The sequence below is a fragment of the Juglans microcarpa x Juglans regia genome, chromosome 1D (genome assembly GCF_004785595.1).
Source record: "Juglans microcarpa x Juglans regia isolate MS1-56 chromosome 1D, Jm3101_v1.0, whole genome shotgun sequence".
NCBI classification, from domain to species: domain Eukaryota; kingdom Viridiplantae; phylum Streptophyta; class Magnoliopsida; order Fagales; family Juglandaceae; genus Juglans; species Juglans microcarpa x Juglans regia.
In genome coordinates, this window is record NC_054594.1 from 3898348 (window position 1) to 3924196 (window position 25849).

General features: G+C 34.4%; 1 protein-coding gene across 1 annotated transcript; it reads left to right on the forward strand.

Moving 5' to 3' along the window:
- Nucleotides 1–18491: 18491 nt before the first annotated feature.
- On the forward strand, nt 18492–25533 carry LOC121253078 (U1 small nuclear ribonucleoprotein 70 kDa-like). Its single transcript, XM_041152974.1, has 10 exons — nt 18492–18781; nt 19126–19240; nt 19335–19414; nt 20090–20165; nt 20281–20345; nt 20430–20492; nt 23166–23247; nt 23326–23488; nt 23822–23893; nt 24652–25533. Exons 1-10 carry the CDS (start codon nt 18680–18682, stop codon nt 25298–25300), a joined length of 1467 nt encoding a protein of 488 aa, XP_041008908.1. The 5' UTR covers nt 18492–18679; the 3' UTR covers nt 25301–25533.
- The last annotated feature ends 316 nt before the right edge of the window (nt 25534–25849 follow it).

Here is a 25849-nt window from a genome sequence, read left to right on the forward strand (position 1 = left end):
GAGATACATATCTCTCTCTCTCTCTCTCTCTCTCTCTCTCTAGGATGCATAATTTTTACATGATGTCATGCCAAAACTCAAAATATCTTTAAGGAGGCTCAGAGGTGCATTATTAAACCAATTTATTATGAATAAATAGTCTGATTCAATAATCATATCGAACAAGTTTTAGTGCGAACAATTCAACAAATGTGTTTGTGCCATTTCTGTAACACCCCCTTCCCGTAGTTTAGGAGTGTCACGTATTTTTCATAAAATAAACCCGGCAAGAGACCTCGAACTTCATAAATGAAATTAGAAATTTATTTGTAGAAAATGTCTAATAAAATGTCTTCCAAAAATATTAAATGAAATAAACTGAACAAAATTCATGTCATAAAAGCATATTTTATTTTAGAAAGTCTGAACAAAAATTAAATGCTCCTTATATTCCTGGCATGCCTGCTCGTATTCATCATCCTCACCTGGGTGGTTAAAAACATAAAATAAAACTAAAATGAGTCGAAGACTCAGCAAGAAATCCATCTTAACGTAAACATACTAAACATAAGGTTTCATAAAAACTTTCATGCTGAGAGTTTAAATTCATGACTATTCATAATGATGTTTGTGCTATGCATGACTGTTTTAACTGAATTAACTGACTGATTTGACTGATTTATCTGACTGATCTGATTTATCTGACTGGCCAACACACTTAACACTGTGTGCGAGGTTGTGCACCGGCCCCACATCCCGCGGCCTCAAGGGGAGCCGCTGATAGTATTCTGGCATATTATGGTGGACCACGATTGAGTTTGTGGCTTGCACATCTACCCTGAAATTGAACTGCATTGGTACCATGCATCTGAATGACCATCTTATTAATTGATCTGATCTTATCTTTCACTTGAATTTAAGATGGCTTACGTGTCTTATACACATGAGATGCATGACATAATACATATATAATTATAATTTCTGAATCTGAACATGACGTGAAATGACATGATCGTATGCTATGCTGGATGACATGTTTGCATATGACATGAGTGGTTCATAAATAATGGCTAGAAATGAACTGGCTTGAATACTAATTATCTATAAACTGAACTGTGATGATCCTAAACTTGTGATCAAATTACTTACCTCGCAGCGTGTCTTCTTGAATAACACTTCGTAACTTGAGACCTATATGAAATAATAATTATCACTAAATTAGTTTGGAATTACATAAGTACTAATATCTTACTTAATTAAATCCACAATTTAAAAATAGTGTTAAACAATTCAATAAATCTTAGTATCTAAATTACTTAAAATACTTATTTATAATTTAGATGAATACTCGAACTATTTTAAAATAATTCATAAACTTAAATTCTTAAACTAAGTTTTATTTAATTAAAAATTCACATCGTAGAACATAATCAAATAAATATTCTGTTAATCACTAAATCAATGAATACTGATATCTTAAATTATTTACAATACTAATAGCATATTCTTACTTTCAAAATATCACTTAGTATAATACTTGAGATATAATCAATTCTATTAAAAATAAGTCATAAAAACTTAAAATTCTTAAAATAGGTTTCCTTTCTTATAATTAACATAATTAAACAAGAAAATCAAATAAATAATAATATCATTTAAATATTCTTAACATATTTCATTATTTCTATTTAAAATATAACTTAATAGTTTTATTAAAATCTGGCTAAATAGACAAAGGAGAATATTAACTAAAATAATAGGCTCAATAGTACACTTTAAAATACATTCCAAATTCTTTAAGCATTTTCTACTAAAAATTAACTTGTGACTAATATATTTATTTAATAAAATTAAAATCAACTTAAAATGTTAAGCACAACCCAACTTAAAAATAACGTAATAGTCTCCATAATTAAAACAAAGTCAAGCCCAATGTAAAACATTAAGTTCAATCCATATAAAAGAGATAAACTTAACACATACTTAAGTGTAAGGTTATAAATGTAATTATATTTAAAAAAAAATCCTTCAATATACTCAGAATACCAGACGGGAAGGGATTATTTCCAAAAACTGAAACAATCTACGCATGCTTTCTGAAAAGGCTAACTAGTAAAGAGTAAAAAGTTGGTAGGATAAAATTGTAATGTCACTTAAAATTCTACCCTAGCAGTACACGAGGAAGAACTCAAAGCATCATTTTTCCTTCTTTTTCAGCCGACACTCCTTTGAGAGGAAAAGAGTAGTGAAATGGAGGATTACCATGCAAGATAAATAGAGACCGACAGAACGGTGGCTGGGCTGAGAATCACGGTGGTTACTAGTCGGATTCCTCTGTGCGTGTGGTGGCGTCGAGAGAAAAGAAATGAGACATGGTTGCTGTTATGGCTGATGGTAGTGAGTGCGGGAGTAGAGAGCAATATGCGGCAGATCTGGGCCGATGGAGAGTGCTCGGGCGGTGGCTTCCGTGGCTACCTGGGTGGTTTCTAGGGAGATGGTTGGTGGAACAACTTGAACTGGCAGCGTCGAGGTGCTCGGCAAGGAGCCACCGCGTGGCGTACGTGTGACAGTGCGTGGAGGTCCTTCACGGTCATGCATGGTCTGCGCAGTGGAGTCACCGCGGTGGTTCCGTCGTCGAGTCGTGGCCTTTCCGGTTGTTGCGTCTCACTAAGTAGTGTCCTGGCGGCTTTTCATCGTATGGGCATGCTCTGTTCCGTGAGTGCAAAACAGAGGTGCGTTTTGTGCATGACTGTGGCGCAGGCAGGGGCTTACTGTGTTGTCCAAGGAGTCGGTTCGACGTCCTGGAGGTTGTCGACGGTGGCGTCGGCATGCTCTGGGCAAAGGGGCTGAGCGTACATGGAGGGGAAGGCTTGAGGTTTGCGGCTTGGAGTTTTCTTTCTATCCCGAAGTGATAATCGTAATGTAAATATATCTCTACTATTATATAAGTGGCTATTAAACGGAAGTTAACGGAAATTCTTGTTTTAACGGAGCTACAGTAATTTCCGTTAAGTTTCCGTTTTATACTCTCTCTCGATTAAACTATACCTCTCTCGACTGAAACCCCTCTCTTGACAGAAACCAGACCCTCCCTCTCTAGAAACTCGCTCGTCCGAATCCAGTTGGGGGAAGGGGAGGTTCGGCTTCTTCTTCCTCTTCCTCTCCTCCCTCTCCCTGCCGGCCCTTCGTCTTCGGTGGTTTTGTTGAGTTTTTTTGTTTTGTTTTTTTTTTTTTCAGGTTTTTGGCCGAATAAAGGGTGTAGCCGTTTCGAGCTCCTCCAGTGACCATCGTCCGACACGCACACCACCGGGAGAAGCCTCATCCGCCGATCTTGTGATCGACCGGATTCGAAGCCAATCGGAGCGGCGCGTTGCGCCGACGCGCGGTTTAAAGGAAATGCGTGGGGTTCCCAAACCATCGTGTGTGGATTTTTTTATTTCATTTTTTTGCTTGATGGGTATTTGTTCTCCATTTTTTTTGAATGTGAATCTGCTTGTTGGATTTTTGTTCGTCGGTATGGACCATTTTTTGGAATTTGAAGGATGTCTTGATTTTTTTTTTTTTTCCGTTTCGTGTGGATTTTTTTATTTCATTTTTATGCTTGTTTGGTTTTTGTTCCTCCAGCCAGCACCAGAGACTTTCGATCTTTTTGATGACATTATTCTCCTCTCTGATGGCCAGATTGTGTATCAAAGTCCCTGTGAGCAAGTTCTTGAGTTTTTTTAATTTATGGGCTTCAAATGTCCTGAAAGGAAAGGGGTGGCCGACTTCCTTCAAGCTCACCCAAGTAAGTTTTTAGCTTCATCTTGATTTTGTGTATTATATATTTATATATAATGTATGTATGTATGTATTACATTTCATTACACATGATTGTGATTAAATTCTACCTTTTCTGTTCGAAACTGCTCTCCTTTATATGAACTTGAAAAATAAATTTATGGAGGATTGCTGGTTTGTTGTGGAATATCGATCTTGGTGGTAAATGTTCACAGTTTTGATGTTTAGTTTTATATTGGGCATTCTCTGTATTTGATGAAATGTCTAATTGAGCACATGTTTTGATTTTCCATTAATTCCATCGATTTTAGACCTTTTGTGTGTTTTTTGGTCATTTTATTTTACTCAAATCTCTACTTTGGAACTGCACCGATTACTCAAATCTCTACTCAGCCAATGTCTTTTACAAAAAGTTCGACTAAAGCAAAAAACACTATAAACAAAGAAATAAAGAAAGAAAAGCAGGCAAGCAAGCACCCACAAAGCATGCTTTTGATCAATTTTCTTCTACCATTTAGTCTTTGCTAAGAAATTAAGCTGACAGGAACAAAGTACGAGGAGTAACTTTCTCTAGGAAAAGATGATATATATAGATATTGTAATGATAAGTACGTAGTGTTTAATTTGATGCATTTTGTATTTTATTATATAATCGATGTATATAATATTCTGTTCAAACCATTCACTGCATCTAGCTAGATAGCCTCTTTTTTTAATGGTCGAATTAATTACATCATGGTAAAAGTAAGAAAAATACAATCACCCCATGCATGCATCCCAGAACATCAGAGCATACAACACAAAAGGAAAAAAAAATTGCAAGAAATGGTGCTAAAAAACTGGTTTGGACGTTATAATTAGGCAGTTATTAGAACATTAATTTATTAGTTGAATTATTCATGTTTGAAACATTTATTTTGAAAGATACATGCACAATTAATTTAATTGCGTTGAGACAATATATAGTTGATGAACTTCGATTTTGTATCGATACATCCTTTGCATTCGATCGGCTCAAATAAAGATAAAATGTGGACAAAAGTCGCTAACAAAATAGAGCATCGATTTACTTGTGCATGAAAAGTAGAATAGAGAGTGCTGATTAATATAATTTAGATCAAAGTTTCAAGCATGCACCTTATAATGAGAAATGGAAGCAATTATAATTCCTAGATACATATTTGCTACAAAGATCATCGATGGAAGTGATCATCAGTAGGGATCGAAAAAGCTAGGGTGGTGTACATGGAGATGCTTTATAGAAAGCAAATTAATTAAGCAATGGCACATGATGAGATGTGTGTGTGGTGTTTTACTTATTGATATGCTGGACTTTGTTACTTTAGTTTCACTTGTTTATGCTTGTACAGATGGAGGGCAATCTTGCTGAAGAGCTTTACTCAGAAAGTTTGAAGCTGTCCAAGACAGACTTAGTTTCTTCTTCAACTTCTGTTGGTAAAGAAAGTGATTTGTATGGTATTACTTTAATTTATATGTTTTAAGGCAAATCTGGCTGAGATACTTATGATCAAAGGTTTTTACATTTTATTTATGTTTTCTATTTTTGTGTTGAGTGGCACTTCCAATCTGCATAAGGATGGATGATGCATGAGGTCACGTGCATTTCCATGGGTGCTTCAGTTAATTGAAAAAAAGAGAAGAACTTCTTGTGTTTAGCTCTTTTGTTTCCTTTCCTTTCTTTTCTTTTCTTTTATAAATAAATTTCAGCAATTGAAAGTTAAATAGACCCTTGCTCTGGTAGCTGCTTTCTTTGTCTGCAAGACATTATCATAAGAAAAGATTTCCATGCTTAAATGTGGATTTTGATACTAGCAAAACCTTCCTTTTTTCCCATGCGTTTATATGATCAAATACATTTGCTTTGACCTTTTACATCCGTAAGGCATAACAACTTGCTTTCACATCTTTAATACTTGATTTAGCTTTCACATCTTTAATACATAGAGTTGTTACCCAAAAACCAATAGGGCCATTTACAGCAGCTTTGGGAGCAGTTATTTTAGTCAGTTTCCAGTTTTTCACGTCTTTATTCATTGGGCTTTCACATCTTTACTACCTGATTTAGCTTTCACATCTTTAATATGTAGAGCTGTTACCCAAAAACCAGTAAGGCCTTTACCTTTGATAAAAATGCACGGAACCCAACTGGAGTTTATGCATTTGAAAGGGACTTGTCAAATATCTTTCTGCTCTTGCTCCTGCTTTTCTGTCGTCCAATTTGCTGGTGCCTGTTTATTGAGAAAGCAAGTTCATTTCTTTTGTGCTATTGTGTACGAACAAAGATTTTTTTTCTGCTCTGCAGGTTGTGTGATTCAGAAGGTCAGTCTGCAGGTTGTATGTCTACTTTTTCTTATCTTTTAGTCAGTTTTACAGTTTTTCACATTATCCATTGAGTATTAGGTTATTTTAAGTTTATTATTTTTCTCCTTCAGGTTTTGACCGTTATGTCAGTCCAACACTTTCATGCTTTTCTTATCCTTTAGTCAGTTTTACAGTTTTCCACATTATCCATTGAGTATTAGATTATTTTGAGTTTATTATTTCCTTTAGGTTTTGACATCAGTCCACCACTTTCATGCTTTTTCGTTGTATACTTTTTATTTGGGTTTTTCACATCTTTATCCATCAGTCTGTAGGTTGTATGTCTACTTTTTCTTATCTTTTAGTCAGTTTTGCAGGTTTTCACATTATCCATTGAGTATTACCTTTTGGAATTTCTCATGCAAGATATTTTCTTTTTTCATCTTTTCCTCAGATTGTTTAGCAGCAGTACATTTTATTCATCTTTTTTTTATATTGTCTTGGGGATGATTACGAGTACTTTTCCTCAAGAATAAAGTTGATTCACATTATGAGAAAGAGCATTCTTTTATCTGAAATTCCCATAAACATGTACATGGTAAGAAAGGATCTTGGTACGACTTCCTTCACACATGAGAGCCCATGAAATGCATTATGTTTACTGTAGATCTCGATTGTTGATATATTTGGGTGTATTCAGACCTTTCGTAGTCCTTCCATTCCTTTTCAAACAGAGAATGAAAATAAAGGGGAGATAAAAGTATTTCTGCTAACTAAGTTGCTTGCTTTTAATTATACATTTTTTTGTTATGGACCGTCAAATTAGATGCCCTTACAAAGTTTGTTAATTTTCTTTTACTAATAAATTGAATTAAATTAATCCCATGCATTTTGTAACATTAATAGTAGAACTCATGCATTCAGGTTTGGTCAAATTCAGTATCTGAAAGTACTGTGTACACCGTTGCAGGAGAATCGAGATGGATATTGATAGGAATTGTTAAATCACTACTGCAGCTTTGGAAACGGTGATTTTAAGTCAAACTTTTGAGTAGTAAGATATTTTAGGTTTATTATTTTTATCCTTTATATTTTGTCAGTTGTGTCAGTAAACTATTTTTATGCTTTTTCTCTTCTACAGGTTGTATGTTTTGTCCTTTATCGAGCCGCTATACAGTAAATTCTTATTCATCCGTATAAAAGTTGTGTTGTATTGGACCTTTTTTATTCTTCTTTTTTATTCCTTTGTGTCCATTTTTGTGAGGATGTAAATGTCTTTTGAGTATTAGACAAATGTGCCCAATGCGCTTTGCACATTAAATCACTGCTAAAATTTGTTAGATAATTTATTAATCATTTTCCTTTTATAAAAGATCATATAATTTTTGTAAAAAATTTGAACTAAGCAAACGTCCCTTGGACGTTGCTCTATTACTAGTATATATATATATATATATATATAGGTGATGAATTAAGAGAAAATCTAGAGGAAAAGAGACGTGCATGAGCATGGGAGTAGAGACATGCGGAGTGGAGAGGAGGGAAATCGTGAAAGTTAAAAATATAAGTTATCTAATAACAATAAAATATTAATAGTAATAATAATAAAAATACGATAATAATTCTATTAAGAATTAACAATTTATTAATAATATAAAATCTGATAAAATAATAATAATAATAATAATAATAATAATAATAATAAAAAAAAATATTTATAGCTATATGAAAATAAATACATAGAACTTATCTTATATCCTAATCTTAGGATCAGGTTATTACAATTTCCCAAGAAGCAAGAGTAGGATTTGAGCCCCTCCCCCTCCCCCAACAAGTTTTAGGACTAGTTAAATGTCAGTGAAATCTAGAATATAGCTAAATTTTGTATAAATAATATGAATTGGACTAGCTAAAAACCTTTAACTTAGACTTGGTAACTCTAAAGGAAATTCCAAAATTGGAGAGTCACTATTCACTCATCAAACTCATATTTTATTCACAAATAATCAACTACAGTCTTTTCCCTTCTTATTCACAAATTTTATTCACAAGTTGGAATTATTGACAATAAAATTATTGATAATGGACAAATTTTAATTAATATATGAAGTGTATTTGCAAAATATAAAAAAATATTTTAAAAAAATATTATTAAAATATATGATATTATATTATTATTTTGACTTTAGGATGAATAGTCCAATATGGACTAATTTCTTTAATGGCTTTGTCTTTAGCCAAAACTTCAACTTTTAGCCAAATTTTGAACTTGACAATGACTAGACCATTAGTCATTGCCAATGCTCTAATCCCAAATTACTTTTGAAGGATCCGTCAATGTTGAACTTGAGTTTCGCCATAGTAGGTTGGGGCCACTTAGAGCATTCTCATTGGGTTCCTCATATCTCTTATATCCCTATAATTTAGGAAAAACTTTAGGGTTTTGAAGAAAAATCCCTCCCCATCCCAATCCCCTTCCGGTTGGGGTTTACGATGTGTACAGTCGTTCTCTATATACTTTAAGTGGCTCCAACCTACTATGGGGAACGACTATACATCTCATCCCATTTGGTTTGGCCTTCGTCTCGCGTCTTCTTCTCTCTCGGTTGGCCCCTCCCTCGCAACACTAATGATCGCAGCCCCTCTCCATCGGCAATTTTTGTTAGTTTGATTTCGGTTTCTTCTAAATCATTACCATTTCCCGCTTTCCTCATTTTCTTGTATTTTTCTTTTCCTATCTCTCTCATTCTGTTTCTCTCTTCTCATTTTTCTTTCTCTCATTGCCATGATCAAGGTATAAGTATGCAATGGAGAGCCTGCAATTCTCTCTCTGCGTCGGAGATCTCTTCGCTGTTTGAGATACTTTCACCAACTTCATTTTTCTTTTTCTTTTTTTTTTTTGTCACTCTCGTTTAGAATTTTGATTTTGGGCTTTGTTTGAGGAAATTGATTCTCATTTTTTTCTTATGTTGCCATTAATTTATCTGTATTTTTTTGGTTGTGTTGACTGTTTGGTTGGTGAGAAAGTGATGATACTTTGACACTATTTTTTTAATTACTTTGTTTCTCTTATTACTGTCCAACCGTTTTTCTTGATCGATCCATTCATTTAGGCTTGGGATTGTGGATTTTTAGGATGATCTGCGTTGAGTTTATGATTGTGTTGACTGTTTGGCTGCCGAGAAAGTGATGAGCAATTTCACACGGATTTTGAAAAGAAGATAATAAGACAAAATAGTTAGTAGTTAAGATTGTAAATGGAAGTAAGAGAAAAAAAAGTAATAAAAAAAGAATAGAAAAATATTATTTAAAAGAATAGAGATATGGATGGGGAATGGGATGTAGGGGGTTTTTAAATGATGAATAAAATTTAGAAAAAATTTTTAGGAAATGTGATTTTTAGTTAAATTATAGGAAATTTTATGCGGAACTTATTGTGAATGCTCTTAAGCAAACAAAAGCTTTTTTCACTAGCAAGATTTACTGGTAAAAATAATAATATACGTTATATTGAAGACTGGTGTATAGGTGGATGTTCTCCTCCATGAAAATTCAATAGGCATGGGGGATTTTATGTAAGGGACGTTATATACAAGTTGTTGGTCATTGCCCATTAATGCACAAATCCTTTATGAGTCACAAATGCTATTTTATAGATCTAGCAACTTATAAATATGTGAAATTAAGTTATTTAGATCTATCAAATAAGGTTAATTCAAGTTACTTCAAGCGGAGCAAAATTCCAACAAGCTCGGAGTTTTGCTTGTCTTATCGCTCACATCAAATTGTTGTGATTGCACCTCTACGTTCTTAAGAGGCTACTAGAATCTCTTAAAATAATTTCACACTTCAAAATCAAGAGTTTAAGATGGTTGCTCTAGAAAATTGAAGAGAGAGAGAGAGAGAGAGAGAGCCTTTATTTTGTACATTCACTTTTTCCACACTTTTTCTAATTAGTGTACATAAAACTCTTATTATAGAATTTTCTAATGGAGTGATTAATTAACTTTCCTGCAGTTAAGTGCTACTGGTGGGAGTTACTTAACTCTTCGTGGTAGGGAGTTAATTAATTGCTCATAACTTCTCCATCCATGCAAACACTATGGGTCACGGGGTACACACTACTAACATCTCTCACTTGTCCACAATATGTGTTATGCCCATCAACAATCTTCTCCTGATCTCTCAATCAATTATCCCTCGTATAGAAAATGAAGTGTGCAACTTGAAGAGAAGACAAATGGTAGGAATACTATATTTTGTGAAAATTCACGAATCTAGTATTACAAAGTGGATTAAAGATGAAGGGTCTAATCCATTTGATTAAATTTATTGGACTATCATTTATTCATATAAGACTAATATAACCTAATTTTTAATTTTAAAAAATGTGCACTTGTAACGATAAACAAACCTCTTTGTTTTGGATGCGTTTCACCGACAACCGATCTCGACTGCTAACCTGTGATAAGAAAATATGGTGGCCTAGTATGCCTGGTGCATATCTGATGCCTGAATTAGAGATTTATATATATTGCCTTGCAATGAAGAATCAGAAAAGTTACCTCAAACTGCTAACATGGGTCCTTTATATAGAGATGGAGTATTGCTGATAAGGATAGTTCAATCCCTTCCCCAAATCCCGAGGTCTCGATTATCAAATTCTCAATTTTTTTTATAAGGGTTTTAATTTTTGTTAATTGAATGATTAAGGGTTCGAAAATTGTTGAAGTTGTTTGTGAAATTTATTGTTTTTGTTGTTTACTTATTGTTTGAATGGAGAGATTTCTATTTTGAGTGATGCTACTCTGCCACCTCTATGTGCCCACTCGTTGTGCCGCCTAGTGCAAATTGCACTTTTTTATTTCAAATATTTTTTAATTTAAAAAAATTAAAAAAAATGTCAATACACTAATAGTCACTTCCTTAATTATTAAGAATTTTTTTTTAAAAAAAATAAATATATGAGCGGTCAAAATGAGGGGACAAAATGAGGAGACATACTATTTTAAAGGTTTTAGTCACGAGATTTGTGATATTTTGTTTGGAAAAAATTGAATAGTGCCCTTCAAACAACTTCCGCTCAATATTTACTTGAGTGTGACTCGAGCAAACATCACACAGATTGTTCACTCGAGTGTGGCTAGAGTGAACGTTCAGTTTTTGTGTTTTATTTATTTTTAAAACCACAAACACGACTAGACACATATATCTTTCATTTTCAATATGTTTCCAATGTGTAGATAATTTTCATAACATATTAAATGACGGTTTGTTTCAAATTATTTTCATAGTAAATTATGGATGCTACGCCATCTCGCGACGATTCTCCACAGGAGGATGACGCACAATTGTTGGCGTCAGCAAAAGGTACTTGGGGCCGTAGACCCCCATCTAGAGCAACTACCTCATGTGTAAGTAATCGAGTCTCAATATATCTAAAAGATGTTGATATGTTTAATGAGGATGAGGAGTTGATGAATGTTGAGGCTGATGGACCAGCACGACCTAGTAAAAAAAGGTCGTAGACATGTGAACATTTCATTAAAGTTCCCGATGATCGTGAGAATCTGCATGCTCGATGCCACTATTGTGGAAAATTATGTGGTTATCATCCAAAGAAACTAGGCATGTTAGTATTAATAGCACATCTTACAAGCTGCCAGCGATAAAATATACACAAAAGGTTGGTGGCAACTAATTAGACGAAACTAAATTACGAGACTTCTACGGCCACTGAAGGCATGCAAATTAAGAAGTTTTCAATTCCTCAATACAGCGAGAAGATATTGATGAATGTTCTTGTGGAGATGATCATCACTGATAAGATGCCTTTTACAATGGTTGATAAGGCAAACTTCCGCAAATTTGTACACACTTTAGAGCCACGATTTCTCATATCTTCATGGTATACAGTGATGCGTGATTGTTTGAAGATGTATGCTAAGGAGAAGGCAGTGATAAAGGAAATGTTTGTTGTCACTGACCAAAGAGTGTCATTTACAATTCATACGTGGACCTCCATACAGAATGTGAGCTACATGTGTATCACAACCCACTTTATTGACTGTGAGTAGACATTACAGAAGCGAATTATTGACTTCAAAAAAATTGTTGATCACAAGGGTTCATCTATAGGTAAGGACATGAATGACTGTTAAAAGGATTGGCGGATCAAAAAAGTGTTTTCTATCACGATTGACAATGCCAGTGTGAATGACACTGTCATTGATTGATTCAGGCAAAATACGACGATAAATGATGATATCACTCGTGAGTACCAATTTATTCATGTTCGATATTATGCTCATATCATCAACCTTATAGTTTCTAAGGGGTTGAAAGAGGTTAATGATTATATTATTAAAGTTCCGAATCTTGTGAGATATATAAGGGCTTCCCCAAGTGGCTCCACCAATTTAAGGCAATAGCCAAACAGTTTGAGATCCTCATCTTCCAGTATGTTGCAATTGGACGTTTCGACTCAATAAAACTCTACATGCATAATGTTGAATGTAGCGCAGAAGTACCAACCAGAGTTCGAGCGGATGGAGGTCAAGGATAAGAGCATGAGGTATGCTTTGTTAGAGTCAGTTGGGGGGAGAAGGGGGCTCGGTGCGCTGGACACAATTAATTGGGCCAATGTCAGATATTTTATTCAATTTTTGAAATTATTTTATAACATAACTATGCGGATATTTAAGACAAAATATCCTACTGGGAACATGTACTTCAAGGAGCTCTTAGGGCTTTTTGATCACTTGCAACAAAGTTGAACTGATAGTGTGGATTTGTCGAATGCTATGATTATGAGGATGAAATACAAATATAATAAAAATTGAGGAGATGTTGAAAAGATAAATAGATTATTATTTGTGGCTGCAATCCTTAACTCCCACTATAAGTCGGTGATGATAGAATTTTGAATTAGGGATATCCTCGATGATGAGAACGCTAAACAATTTATTAGAGAGCTTAAATGTGATATTGATGATTTATATAGCCATTACAACAGCAGTGGTCAGTCTTCAACCGGAGGTGATAGCTCCTCACACCTAACCGACTCGACATCTTCCTTAGTTGACACACATGCACAGAGTTCAAATTTATTGCGGCTATAACAGTATCATCAAAACCGTGCATTGAGAAATATTATGCATTGTAAGTTTGAGCTTGAGCGTTACTTTATGGAAGATGTCGAGGCACCTAGTGAAACATTCTAGATATTAACTTGGTGGAAGGTGAATTCTACTAGATTTTCAGTCCTTTCCCAAATAGCCAAGGATGTATTAGTCATTCATATCACTACGGTTGCCTCTGACTCGACATTTAGTATTGGAGGTCATGTCTTGGATGCTTATCCAGAGTTCATGATTCTCGACCACCATCAAGGCCCTTGTTTGCACATAGCACTGGTTAAGTTCAACGCCCATTAGAGTATATATTGTTGATGCCGAGAGCTATAAGCTTAAATCAGATAACTTTATGGTTTTAAATCATTATTTACATAATTTTAATATTTTCATTATTTAATTTATAATTTATGTGATTTTGTTGACCTAGCTGTGAACCCCCAAACTAATTGTGAATGACTGAAACGGACACACCATGGAATGGAGAATCCCCTAGCCCCTTTATTGGTGAAAAACTCAATACCATGATTAGCATCATGCAAAACTCGTCAGAGTTAAAGGTGGATGTGAGTTCATAATATGTCTTATTTTATGTCATGTATCACTTGGCTATCAGGTTTTGAAGTCTATAATTAAATGACTAAAGAAAAGATAGTACATCTGATGAGTAAAACTTCATGTAGGAAATCACTATTGAGTATCAAGTCGACGAGTCATCAACTCAAATGCATGGATTGTCAGGACTAATGCGGGGGACTGTGGCTATTTGAATAAAATCTATGACATTATTTATATTTTGATGTTATAAGTTAAATTTATTGCGAATTTGTAGTTTTAAATTTAAATTTCTCATTTGCACACATTAAATCACCTATTTTTATATTGTACATGATTTAGTCATTGTATTTAAATTTCAACTTTTGAGCTTATTTTTTAACAGTATTTTAGATTTTTAAATTTTTTTTACATTATTTTGTCTTTCTTTTTAAAAAAAAAAAAATATTTTTAAACAAGGATGGATCAATAATTAGGCATTAGATACTGGGTTGTGGGCCCAAACCCAATCTAAGTAAGGTAAATCCACATGCACTCCAATCGGAGCTCCGAGTTCAGACTCTAAATTCCAATCAGAATCGGAGATGATTTTTACCTCTGACCCCAGTCAGAGTCGGAGGTCAAAGGTGGGTATTCTGTCTCTGTCAAAGTCGGAGTCCACCCTTGCTATTCCCTTAGGAGTAGATATCTTTGTAAGGCAACATTACCATATTAATCTTGTTGAGGGTGCGATCTCACGGTGGCGAGCATATGCTCACAACCTTATTAACTTGTTGTGCCTTACTCTGTATAGTTGAGCTCAACGAGTGAAGATAAAAAATTCTTTCCAACCGCTCACTAATAAATAAATGGAAGGCGATATGGTAAAGATGTTGTTTCCTTTACAAAAAGTCCATAATAATAAATTTTAAAAAATATTGTATGTTATTATGTTATACTTTTAAGAAGAGCTAAATCAAAGTTGAGATTTTAAAAAAGAATAATGGTCTGTGTACAATTTTTTTTTTTGTTATGTTTTAAATTTAGAGTATTTTTATAAAATGATGTTATTTTTATAAGTTATATTATAAAAATACATCTCATTTAAAATAAAATTGTGTAAATGATTGTAAAAAGAGTTGTATGTGTATCATTTTCTTCTATAAAAATAAACTTAATACAATGATGTGATTTGATATAATGTAATGCGGTAGATTTATCTTACAATAATAAGTGATTTATAGTTTGACGTACCATATTAAAATATGTTAATTTATAAATTTATTTTTATAAAATCTTTATATAAAACAAACATTTCTTTATACTTCTCATATAACTTTTATTCTAACGAATCTATTTAATTATATAAAAGTTGAGTTTGAGACATCAGAGTTGTCATTAAAGGTAATTTTTCAACTATGTAAAATACATGGGCCATAGCTTTTGCAATCTCAAACTACATGTGTCCAACTGCTTTCTACAAATTCAAGAATTGCATTTTTTGGTTCTTTCGGTTTTATTGTGTCGGTTCATCTACAAATTGGTTATTTCATCTTCTCATCATGACCGCTCATGCAAGGTGGAAGGAAAACGTCAAGCGATGCAATATTTCAATTCCAACTCTCTTATGTGGCATTCGTACTGTAAAAATCGCAATTTTATATAATAAAGCACAGAGTGAACAAATGGAAATTGTAGAGTGGAAGCGAAACGTCAAGCGGTATAAAAGAAAATATACTCCACTATAAAATGAAAACCAACGTTGGATTGCTCTTCCGACAACATCATCATTCGTCGACCATTTTCGTAAGGTAAATTTTCAAGTCGTCCAAATCGGTTAGCGTTAGCAGCGAGGCCCGTCCTTCCATTATCAAAGCTTCTCCTGAATTCCCTAGCGTTATTTGGTTGAATTTAACGCCTACAATTCCATACTACTGTCCTCTCTTCGTTTTTGGATTTTCATTTTTCGCTTCTACCTCTTATACTCCTTCTCCTTCCATGGCATCCGATACTGACTGTTCTTTTCACGACAGTGCTACCCCTTACCGATCAAGGTACTTTGATTTCCACTTGATGCTTCTCTACTTTCGAAATTTTGGGTTCGGTTATTTCACAAGAACTAATACTCATATTGCAGGATTTTCATCCTTTTTTTTTTCTAATTGGATTATTATTGTTAACGATGACTATGTTTGTAAAAGTGCTCTACGTTTTTGGGTTTGCAGAGAGGGCCTTAGCACGGCATTGTATAGAAGGAGCTTGTCGATCTACCGATTTCTTTTTCATTTTCATGGAAAGGGTGTCACGAATACATGAGGGTGGTGAAATGTCGGAAACTCTTTGGTGGTGGTTTCTGTGGGATCCCGATGTGGTGAGGTCTCACTGATGGTGGCTTGCAGCAGTTCAAGGTGGAGAAAACATGTGCTCTATTTTCAGGAGTTAGGAATAGAGGTTTCGCACGTGGCGTTGCTGCGTGTGGGAGTGTTATTTTTCAACGTGTAGGGTGTCGTGAAGGGACAAGGGTGTTAGAGCCTTCTCTGCCATTTCCTTCTGGTAAATCAAAACTTTCCCATCTTCCTTATCACCTTCTGTCACTTTCTCGGAAAGTTATGCTCTATGCAAACTCTCTCAGGTACGGGTTCATGTTCGGCCGAGAGTCTGCCGACAAGGAGCTCGGAGACTTGATTGAAAAGCTCCGCCGCAGAAATATTGATTCTGCTGCTTCTTTTTCTTTGCTTGAAAAACAGATTGACTGGTGCATAGCATTTGCCACTTCACATAACCCCTCTGGACTCACCGCTTGGTCACTTCTCTTCGCGCTTGGTGGAAGTCTCTCTCACCCTTTCGTTTCCAAATTTTATGGTATGAATGACAAGTCGAAAAACTTGGGTACTCTCGAAAACAAAGCACAAGCCTTCTCCCTCCTGCCAACATGTTTCAAGCAAAAAAGTTTTGTGTTGGGTTTTTTTTTTTTTTTTTTAATTTTATCGACAGAGTAAAGCATGTATATCGTGTAAACCGTGGACATAAGTTCACAACGACAAATGTGGTGTGAATGACAAGTAGAAAGTTAAAACTTCGATTTTATATAATTAAATAGAAATAGATTTGTGAGTTGAATAATTTGCATATAATAAATTAAACTAATTATTACATCTTCTATTTATACACTGTTTTTTAAATATGCATTTGAATTTTAAGATATATCCAATGTATGTATTCTTCTCATGATATGAGAAATCGAAAAAACTAACATGAAAGAGGTCTACCATTTGTGTATATTTTTTTGGATTAAATTAATAGTTTTAAGTTTGTGACTATTTCTATTCTTCAATAAAATAAAAAATGAAAAATTCTAGATTAGCACGTTGTAGAAGACGAATGATTATAAATGATATAAGAAGTAGAGGAAGAATATATCGTGATGGTAAACAAAGTAGTGACAATATAAGTAATGACATAGTTGTGCGACGTATAAGATGAACGATAATGAATGATACAAGAAGTGCAGCAAGAATATGTGTTGATGGTAAACGAAGTAGAGATATTACAACAGACAAATATCTAAATATATATCTATAAAATCCAACATAAATAACAATCCGCGCATTACACAGATTATAGGCTCGTTGATGTATAATACCCTAGACGTAGATGAAAATTCGATAATATCACAATCCTTTGTAACTCAAAATAAAATATCTATTTGTAAGTACGTTTCTTGAAACATCCAACACACCCAATACATCAATAAAGTGAGTACATCAATAATAAAAAAGTTACTAATGTTTTAGGCTTTTCTATATTTATAATAAAAAAAATTATATTCTCTACCTAAAACATATTTAATAAAATATTTATATAATTTAATTTAATTTAAAAATTAAATTTTAAATTTTATAAATTAAATATTATTATTTAAATGATGCAAATCATGTATTTTATCGACTTAATTATAGAATAAATTTTTATAATAAAGACTACAACAAGTATATTAACTATCGACTTATTCGACACACCAAACAAGTAAAAACTTTACTGCATATAGGGATAAAAAAAATCGATGAATCGGTAAATTGGACCAGATCGAACCTGACCGGATTGAACTGGTGGGTTTGGCCCTGTACCAAATTTGGTTGGATTCAGTATCGGTTTCATTTTTCTCAAAATCGATCCAGTTCCAGTTTTTTCTTTTCTAACACTAGACCAGATTGGTTCATATATATATTTTAATTTTTTATATTGTATAAAATATTTTTATATGATTTTTTATATTATATATAATATATAATTATATATAAAATAATTTTATATTATATGATAAATTACTAATTAATATAATATTAAATTTTAAAATTATATATCATTATAGTCTATTTTATTAATAGTTATATACTAATACTATATCACTATATATTATAATATATCACTATATTATATATATTATAATATATCACCATAATCTATAATTATATTATAATATACTACAATATATTATCATTATATTATTATATACTATAATATACTATATTATATATATTATATAATATATAGAAAAAATCGGATCGAAACTTGTAAAATCGAAATTATCAATTTAAAGTGTAATGGATATAGAATTGATTTTTTCAAATTTCAAAATCGATATATCCCGATTTAATTCTAAAATATATTCAAACTCGGATCAAACCGACCTGTTACACCCCTAGCCGGATAAATAAATGAAAACGTTGCAAATCGGCAATTCGGTTATACTTATACCCCCTTGAATACCTGCTCTCTTCGCTACCGCTCTCAGTGGAGACTTCGCATTTGCGACCCGGTTCGCACAAATCGGATCACAACACTCCGCTTCCATTCTTGCTGTATCTCGCGTCTGGTAACCAACCTTCGTTTCTCTCATAAACCCTAAGTTCAGCTCCGATCGCTTCGCCATGGGAGACTACAGCGATGCCTTTATGCGCAACCAACAAAACGCCGCCGTTCAGGCCCGCCCCAAAGTCCAGAACCGCGCTAATGTCCAACAGCTCAAACTGGTTCAATTCCTTCTCCAGACTCCCTATTTTTTGTGAAGTTCTAGGGTTTTTGTTGTTTGATTCGTATGTATTTTTTCCGCAATCTCTTTGTAAACCTAGGTAAAATAGCTTGATCTATATTTTGATGATACGGATTTATTACTTAGCTGGGTTTTGTTAATCCTAGTTACCTGCTGTGTATTTGGTGTATTTGGTTCGAATGGCTGTTTATACATCTCATTTCTTACTAGATTTTTATTGGAACAATCTCATCACAACAATTGCTACTTTTCAGCTTGGGCTTGTGAAACATCGCGGTCCAGTTATATTGTCCAATTGATCATTGAATTTGTCTTGTGATGCAGATTGGGCAGAGTCATCCCACTGGTCTAACAGCAAACTTGTTGAAACTCTTTGAGCCTCGACCACCTTTGGAGTTTAAACCACCTCCAGAGAAAAGGAAATGCCCACCGTTATCAGGTTTAATGTACCTTCTAGAGCTTGTTTGATCTTTTCAATTTGACGTTAATTTGTGAATTTTAATATGATAATCTTTCTTCGTATGATTATGAAGGGATGGCACAATTTGTGAGTAGGTTTGCAGAGCCTGGAGATCCTGAATATTCTCCACCAATCCAAGAGGCTGAAACTCCTGTAAGACGTTACAATCCTGCTGGGGTTAATCTATGTTCTAGTGCTTTAATATACATATTTGCATCTGTTGCCACAATTTGCTGAGTGCAGTGCCAGATAACTAATGTTATTCATTTAAGGCTTTTGTATATGGGCCTGTTATCTCTTCCAAATCAGGGTTCCATTTTGAATGGACGAACCAACTCAGGGAGAATGCATAACATATGTTATTCAAGTGATTTACACAATGGTCTTCAATTTTGTGTTATGATTGTCTTCTATACATGGTAGTGATACTAACAAAGAGCCCTGTCCATTTAAGTACAAAATTAGCAATACAACTCAACTGCACTGGCCCTAAACCTGATTTCCGTGGGTTTCTTTTTTTTTCTTTTTTTTTTCCTCTGCAGAGTATATTGGAAATATATTTTCTTGGACATATTATATTGCAAGCATGTCTGTGGAGATTCTTCTGGTGCTTATTTGATTTCTATTGTTCATTTCATTGCTGCATGTGTGCCTGCTTGTTAGTAAAACAATATCCAACGGTTGAGCCACAAGATAAGAATTTCCACCCTCACCCTCAGTCTAAGAGGAAAAGATTGTCTTAGCAACTAGAGCATAAATTAGGAAATGCTTAAATCCAAGAGGATAAGCTTGTCTAACCCTGGTTTTTTATATATTTTGTGTATCCAGGCACAAAGAAGGGCTAGAGTTCACAAGTTAAGGCTAGAAAAGGGTGCAGAAAAGGCTGTTGAGGAGTTACAGAAATGTGAAGACACTCAACTTGTTTAAGTTCAAGAGTTCGATGGCTTCATTATATTTGTTTACAGGCACCAGGTTTTCAAGTTCACCCTTATATTTTTCTTACATAAACTTTTACGCAGATAATCCACAAGAAGACTCAAATATTTCTGGAGATCCCTACAAGACATTGTTTGTGGCTAGACTCGTGAGTAATGTATTTATATTTGGATTGTCCATCCTGTAGCCAGCATTTGTTTTGTGGATCACTTGTCATATTGTCTGCTTGCAGAGTTATGAGACAACAGAGAGCAGAATCAAAAGGGAGTTTGAGTCTTATGGGCCAATCAAGCGGGTAGGTATTTTGAGTATCCCAAGGGGCTTTGGTAAGAGGTTCAGTTTTGTGGTATCTTTATCCCCTTTGTTTATTTTATTAGAAATTTGAATAGGTAGTGGAAAAATTGGTGATTTTAATTTTTCTGCTATCAAATAACATTCTTCAAATATTATCATCTGTTTTTAAAGAAAAACTGAACTTTATGGGCTCTATATTTTATGAGCATTTTAATATAAACTCCAGTTAATTAAAGGGTTTGAAAATCAACTTTAAGCCAACTAGGTGTAACAATGGATCACAGTCATAAAGTTTTCTATTCTGTCATTAAGTGAAATTTTAGTGTAATTCCGTTGTATTTATTTAAAGTAAGAAAGAGAGAACCAGTGTTGGTAAAAGCATGCTCAAGTGCAAAGCGCCAAGGCCAACTTGCTTTGCTTTTGACATTTACAAAAGCATGCTTTTTGGGTCCTTTTTAGTTAGTTTAAGTGTAAAACGTCTGTTTTATAGTTTTTAAAGAAAGATTATATCAATTTAACTGACTGCTTGTCTGGAGCATTAATTTGGATGAAGTAATTTAGGAAGATGATGAGAGTTACAAATAGGGGTGAAAATTTTTCGGTCCGGGCCAGAAAAACTGACTGGACCGGACTGAATTCACCCTTACTCGATCTCGGTCCATGGTGTCTCCAAAATTCGATTTTTGGTCCAGTCTTGGGGTGTATTTTTTTGGACTAGACCAGACTAAAACCAATTGAATCACTTACATATAAATTTTAAAAATTTTTTTTTATATAATATATTATTTATATAGTAGTTGTATAAGTTAATTATGTAATTTCCTCTAATCTATCACCATTGGCCATATAAAATGTAAAATAATATATGTTATTAATTAACTAATATATCATACGATAAATCATATGATAATATATGTTTTTTTTTATAGGTAATAAGCAATTGTGTTGATACAAATCATATGATAATATATGTTATTATATGTAGGTACATACTCTACTAAAGTACTAAGTAACTATTAACATCATAAATATAATTATAATTAATTATTTTTTAATGAGTTAGTTACATAATCTACATTAAAAAGCTCACTTAATTTTGATTTTACTAATTTAATTAATTTTTTGTATTAATTTATCTACCTAAAAAAGAAAAGAGGAAAAAAATTTTCCTAACTCATATGGACCAAATCGGACCGACCAAACCGATGGCTAACAGTCCGGTCCGGTCCGGAAGGATGGACCAAAATTTTTGGTCCGTGACCCCGGACCAGACCAGACCGATTACACCCCTAGTCTTACAAATCTTTTAATGACAATGACGACGATCATTTACTTTAGGACTGCATTTTATTGCTTATGTTAGAATGGAAGTCAATTCCTACCATTAGTGTGCTTTTTTGGCCATTGCATTTGGGTATATTTTGATTCAACCATGTACTTTGTTTTGATTATGGCTATCAAACGTCATGTTGGTGTATATTTGTGAAGCACAAAATACTTATGTAAAATACTATATTTAAATTATGTAATTAATTGATCATCTGATTGTCATGTTGCATAATATTCTAACAAATTGAGTTAATAGGCTAAATATATTATTATCTTTATTTTTTTATTTTATTGTATTTTATGAATATTTTTTATTATACATTATTTTTAAAAAAATCATGCTTTACGTCAATTAGGCACGCACTTATACTTTGCACCTAGCCTCAAGGCGTTATTTGCGTTTAAGTGCCTAGGGCCTTAATCAACACCGAGGAGAATATTTAAACATAATTTAATTTAATATGTCAACCTTGGATCGTCTGTGTGAATTGGTAATAAGAGTGCTGATATCACTGCCAATTTTCTGGTAATGGCTTACAAATATGTTTCAATAATCCTTTCATCTCTCTTGGTATAGTTGGGTTTAGAGATCGTTTTGGGCATTGGATGTTTCTAGGAAATACTTTAGTTTCAATATATCGAAAAATATCCTTGGTAAGGAGGTGATTGATGCATTCACTGAATGTATTTCTTGATTCCATACTTCTCTACCTACCCGATCCCAAACATGGTGGTTCATCCTGCACAGCAAAGCTGAAAATTAAGTTGATCAGAGCAGTGATGCATTGTGCTTTTTAGCCTTTGTTTTCAAGCATCAAAAGAAGACTGACAACATCTGTTCTTTTTCCTGCACTGGGTAAAACGTGTTGGGAGTATTAGCATCTTTCTCCTTTGTTTTAATTTGTAGTATGTGCATTTCCTGTTGCTAAGAGGTTTATTTTTGGCTTTAAAGGCTGTCAAAAACATATCCGCAGTTGAGAAGATGTCCTGGTATTTCGTATACTATTTTTAGCTTTCTAGTTATTTCAAAATAAAAATCCCTGGTAAGGGGAGGGTAGTCTGTTCAACAACTGTTAAGTTGGCCACAAATACATCAGTTTTTCTGCAACTCTAGCTGGTGGTGATTCATCTCGCAATGGGAGGCTCTATGATTTGAAGGTGAGCACGGCTAATGAGGCATAGAGCCTGTCTGCCGTGCCATAGGATTTACTTTTCTAACTTATTTTTAGTGTTATCCCTTAGGAATTAAAAAGCATAGTATCATGTCTTTTGACTTCCTGCTCAAGATGTGAATCCTTTTCAAGTAACTGGTGTTTATTTGTTTATTTTCTTCTGTGTTTTTTAGGTTCGCTTGATTGCTGACAAAGAGACAAATAAGCCTAGAGGCTATGCTTTCATTGAGTATGTGCATACACGGGATATGAAAGGTATGCTTCATTTAAGCTGTTTTTCTATGCGATATGCTTCACAGTACGTTCCTCTTAACTCTTTTATACACTATACAGCTGCATATAAACAAGCTGATGGGAGGAAGATTGATGGTAGAAGAGTGCTGGTGGATGTTGAGCGTGGTAGAACCGTCCCAAATTGGCGTCCTCGGCGACTTGGTGGTGGGCTAGGAACTACCAGAGTTGGAGGGGAAGACGTTAACCAGAGATATTCGGGGAGGTAAAATACCTAATTGCAATATTTGCATGCAATTTCATTTCTGCTGAACATATTAAACGTTCCATTAGGGTTTGGTAGATGACTGAAATATGAACTTTTTGTGACACCCCTGTGCATCTTCACAAGTGTGCGGAGAGAAATTTTCACTTTGGATTAAAGAATTAGTTAAAGCAAAGATATTGAATGGGTTCATAGTATCTTTGATAATGGATATTGTAAATGCACTTTGATACATTGAGTTGGTCTGTTTGGTTACATTATTCCATCGAGATCTTTTATTGAAGGCTTTTGATTTTCTGGATTTATGAAAACTGTACATCTTTTATTGCTCAGGGAGCAATTGCAGTCGGGAGGACCATCTCACTCTGAGGAGCCAAGAGCACGAGAGGATCGACATGCAGACAGGTAAGGATTGTCCAAGCGTTAGCTGGTAACATATGTCCAACAAAAACAAAAAGTTTGTTTTAGTTAAGAAATTGTTTTTACTGAAAAAAAAAAAGAAGGTTAAGAAATCGTTTACATGTTGGGTGCAATCCATCTAGAAGTTTCTTGTTAAGTTGCCAATAATAATAAAAAAAAACAAAGCTTCATGTTTAAGCAGTATTTTTAACTTGCTATTTTAATATGTATCACTTGAACATCACTCCCAGGCGTTGCTCTTGTGATATGACCCGTGTACTTGGGCTTTACCTAGTCTTATGATTAATAAAATTTTATTTACAAAGTGCTTGAATGATGGTCTAGTAAAGATCTTATATAATATTCATGAAGTAATTTATATAACCCCTAGGGGTTAGCTCAAGTGGTAAAGGCCTTGGCCTTGGGGGTATGCTCCCCCCAGGTGGAAAGTTCAAATTCCCTTGGGTGCAAACAATCTCTAGGGGTCATCGGACTTGGGGGATTTTTCCCTTGAGTTACATGAGGTGCACTTGTGGGAAACTCCTTGTCGAGAGCCTGTGCACTCCCCCGGATTAGTCGGGACACTATTCCTGGACACCTGGTGCCAATTAAAAAAAAAAAAGTAATTTATATTTTGTGTAATATAACAATCATATTGTAGTTAATGTTATGGCATATCCTATGTGAGCTTTTTGGTTTTCTGCATGATAATTGTTCTCTCATGGTCTCATCAGTGTATTTGATTGTGAATTTAATGATTTTAGGGAAAGGGAGAAATCCCGTGAAAGGGGCAGAGAGAGGGAACGGGAGAAATCCCGTGAACAATCCCATGACAGGCATAGGGATCGTGATCATAGAGAGGATAGGCACCACAAAGATCGCGACAGGGACAGGGAAAGAGAAAGAGACCGGGGTCGTGATCGCGATCGAACACGTGATCGTGATAGAGACCGAGGTCGGGATCGTGGTCGTGACTATGAACGTGATCCTCACAGAGATCGTGATCGTGCTCGAGAAAGGGAGAGTGAGAGAGACTTAGAAGTTGAAGACCATGACCGTGGCCGCTCCCATGATAGGGATATTTATGATCGAGTTGAATCAAAACATGAGAGGGACCGACATAGTGCAAGGGCGCAGGACTATGATCATACTGAACCTGAGGATGATCATGGATGGTATGAACAGCCCGAGCAAGGGCGTAATAAACAGTATGGTCACATGGATATCCAGGATGATGATGACCGTTACGATCAATATCCTGATCGTGGTCATGATCAGTATGATCGGATGGGGGAGGGTGATTATCATTATGAGCGTGCAACATCTGAGTCCCGTGGAAGGGGGAGAACTCGAGATTTGGAGCGTGAATATCGACACTCAGAAAGGTCGCTTTCTCAGGAGTACGAATACTGAGACTGCCAGTACCTCTCAACTTGTGCTTTTGCTGGTAAGGATTGAAGATCGCTATATACCATCCTTTTATCTGAGTGTCGGATGGAACTGGCCCCCGTTTATTCCTCATTAGCTTTCTGGTCAAGGATTTCAAGGAATCATTTATTAAAATCTCATATATGGATTTCGGATACTCTTTTTCTTCGACTAAACTCCGTTTATAAGTTTTATAACAGCTGCTTGAGGTTCAGTTCTTTCTTCTGTTTGTTGATATTTGTTTTTGTTATTTGAGGAGTGAGACCGCATACTGTTTTATTCGCTTTTTCGTATTTTATTTAGAAGTAATGGACTGATAGTAATATATATTGGTGCAAAGGCAATATATATAATATTAGCTGTGTAGCCTGCGTGGTGATAACTAGGGCAATTTTTTTTTTTTTTTTGGCAGGTAAATGATATTTGCAGTTCTACAGTATACAAGTGTAGTAAAAAAAAAAAAAAGGTAGTGTACTGTTTGGTGTACATGCAAATAAAAATTTTCTTGAATATGTGTCGGGGCTTCTATGTAGA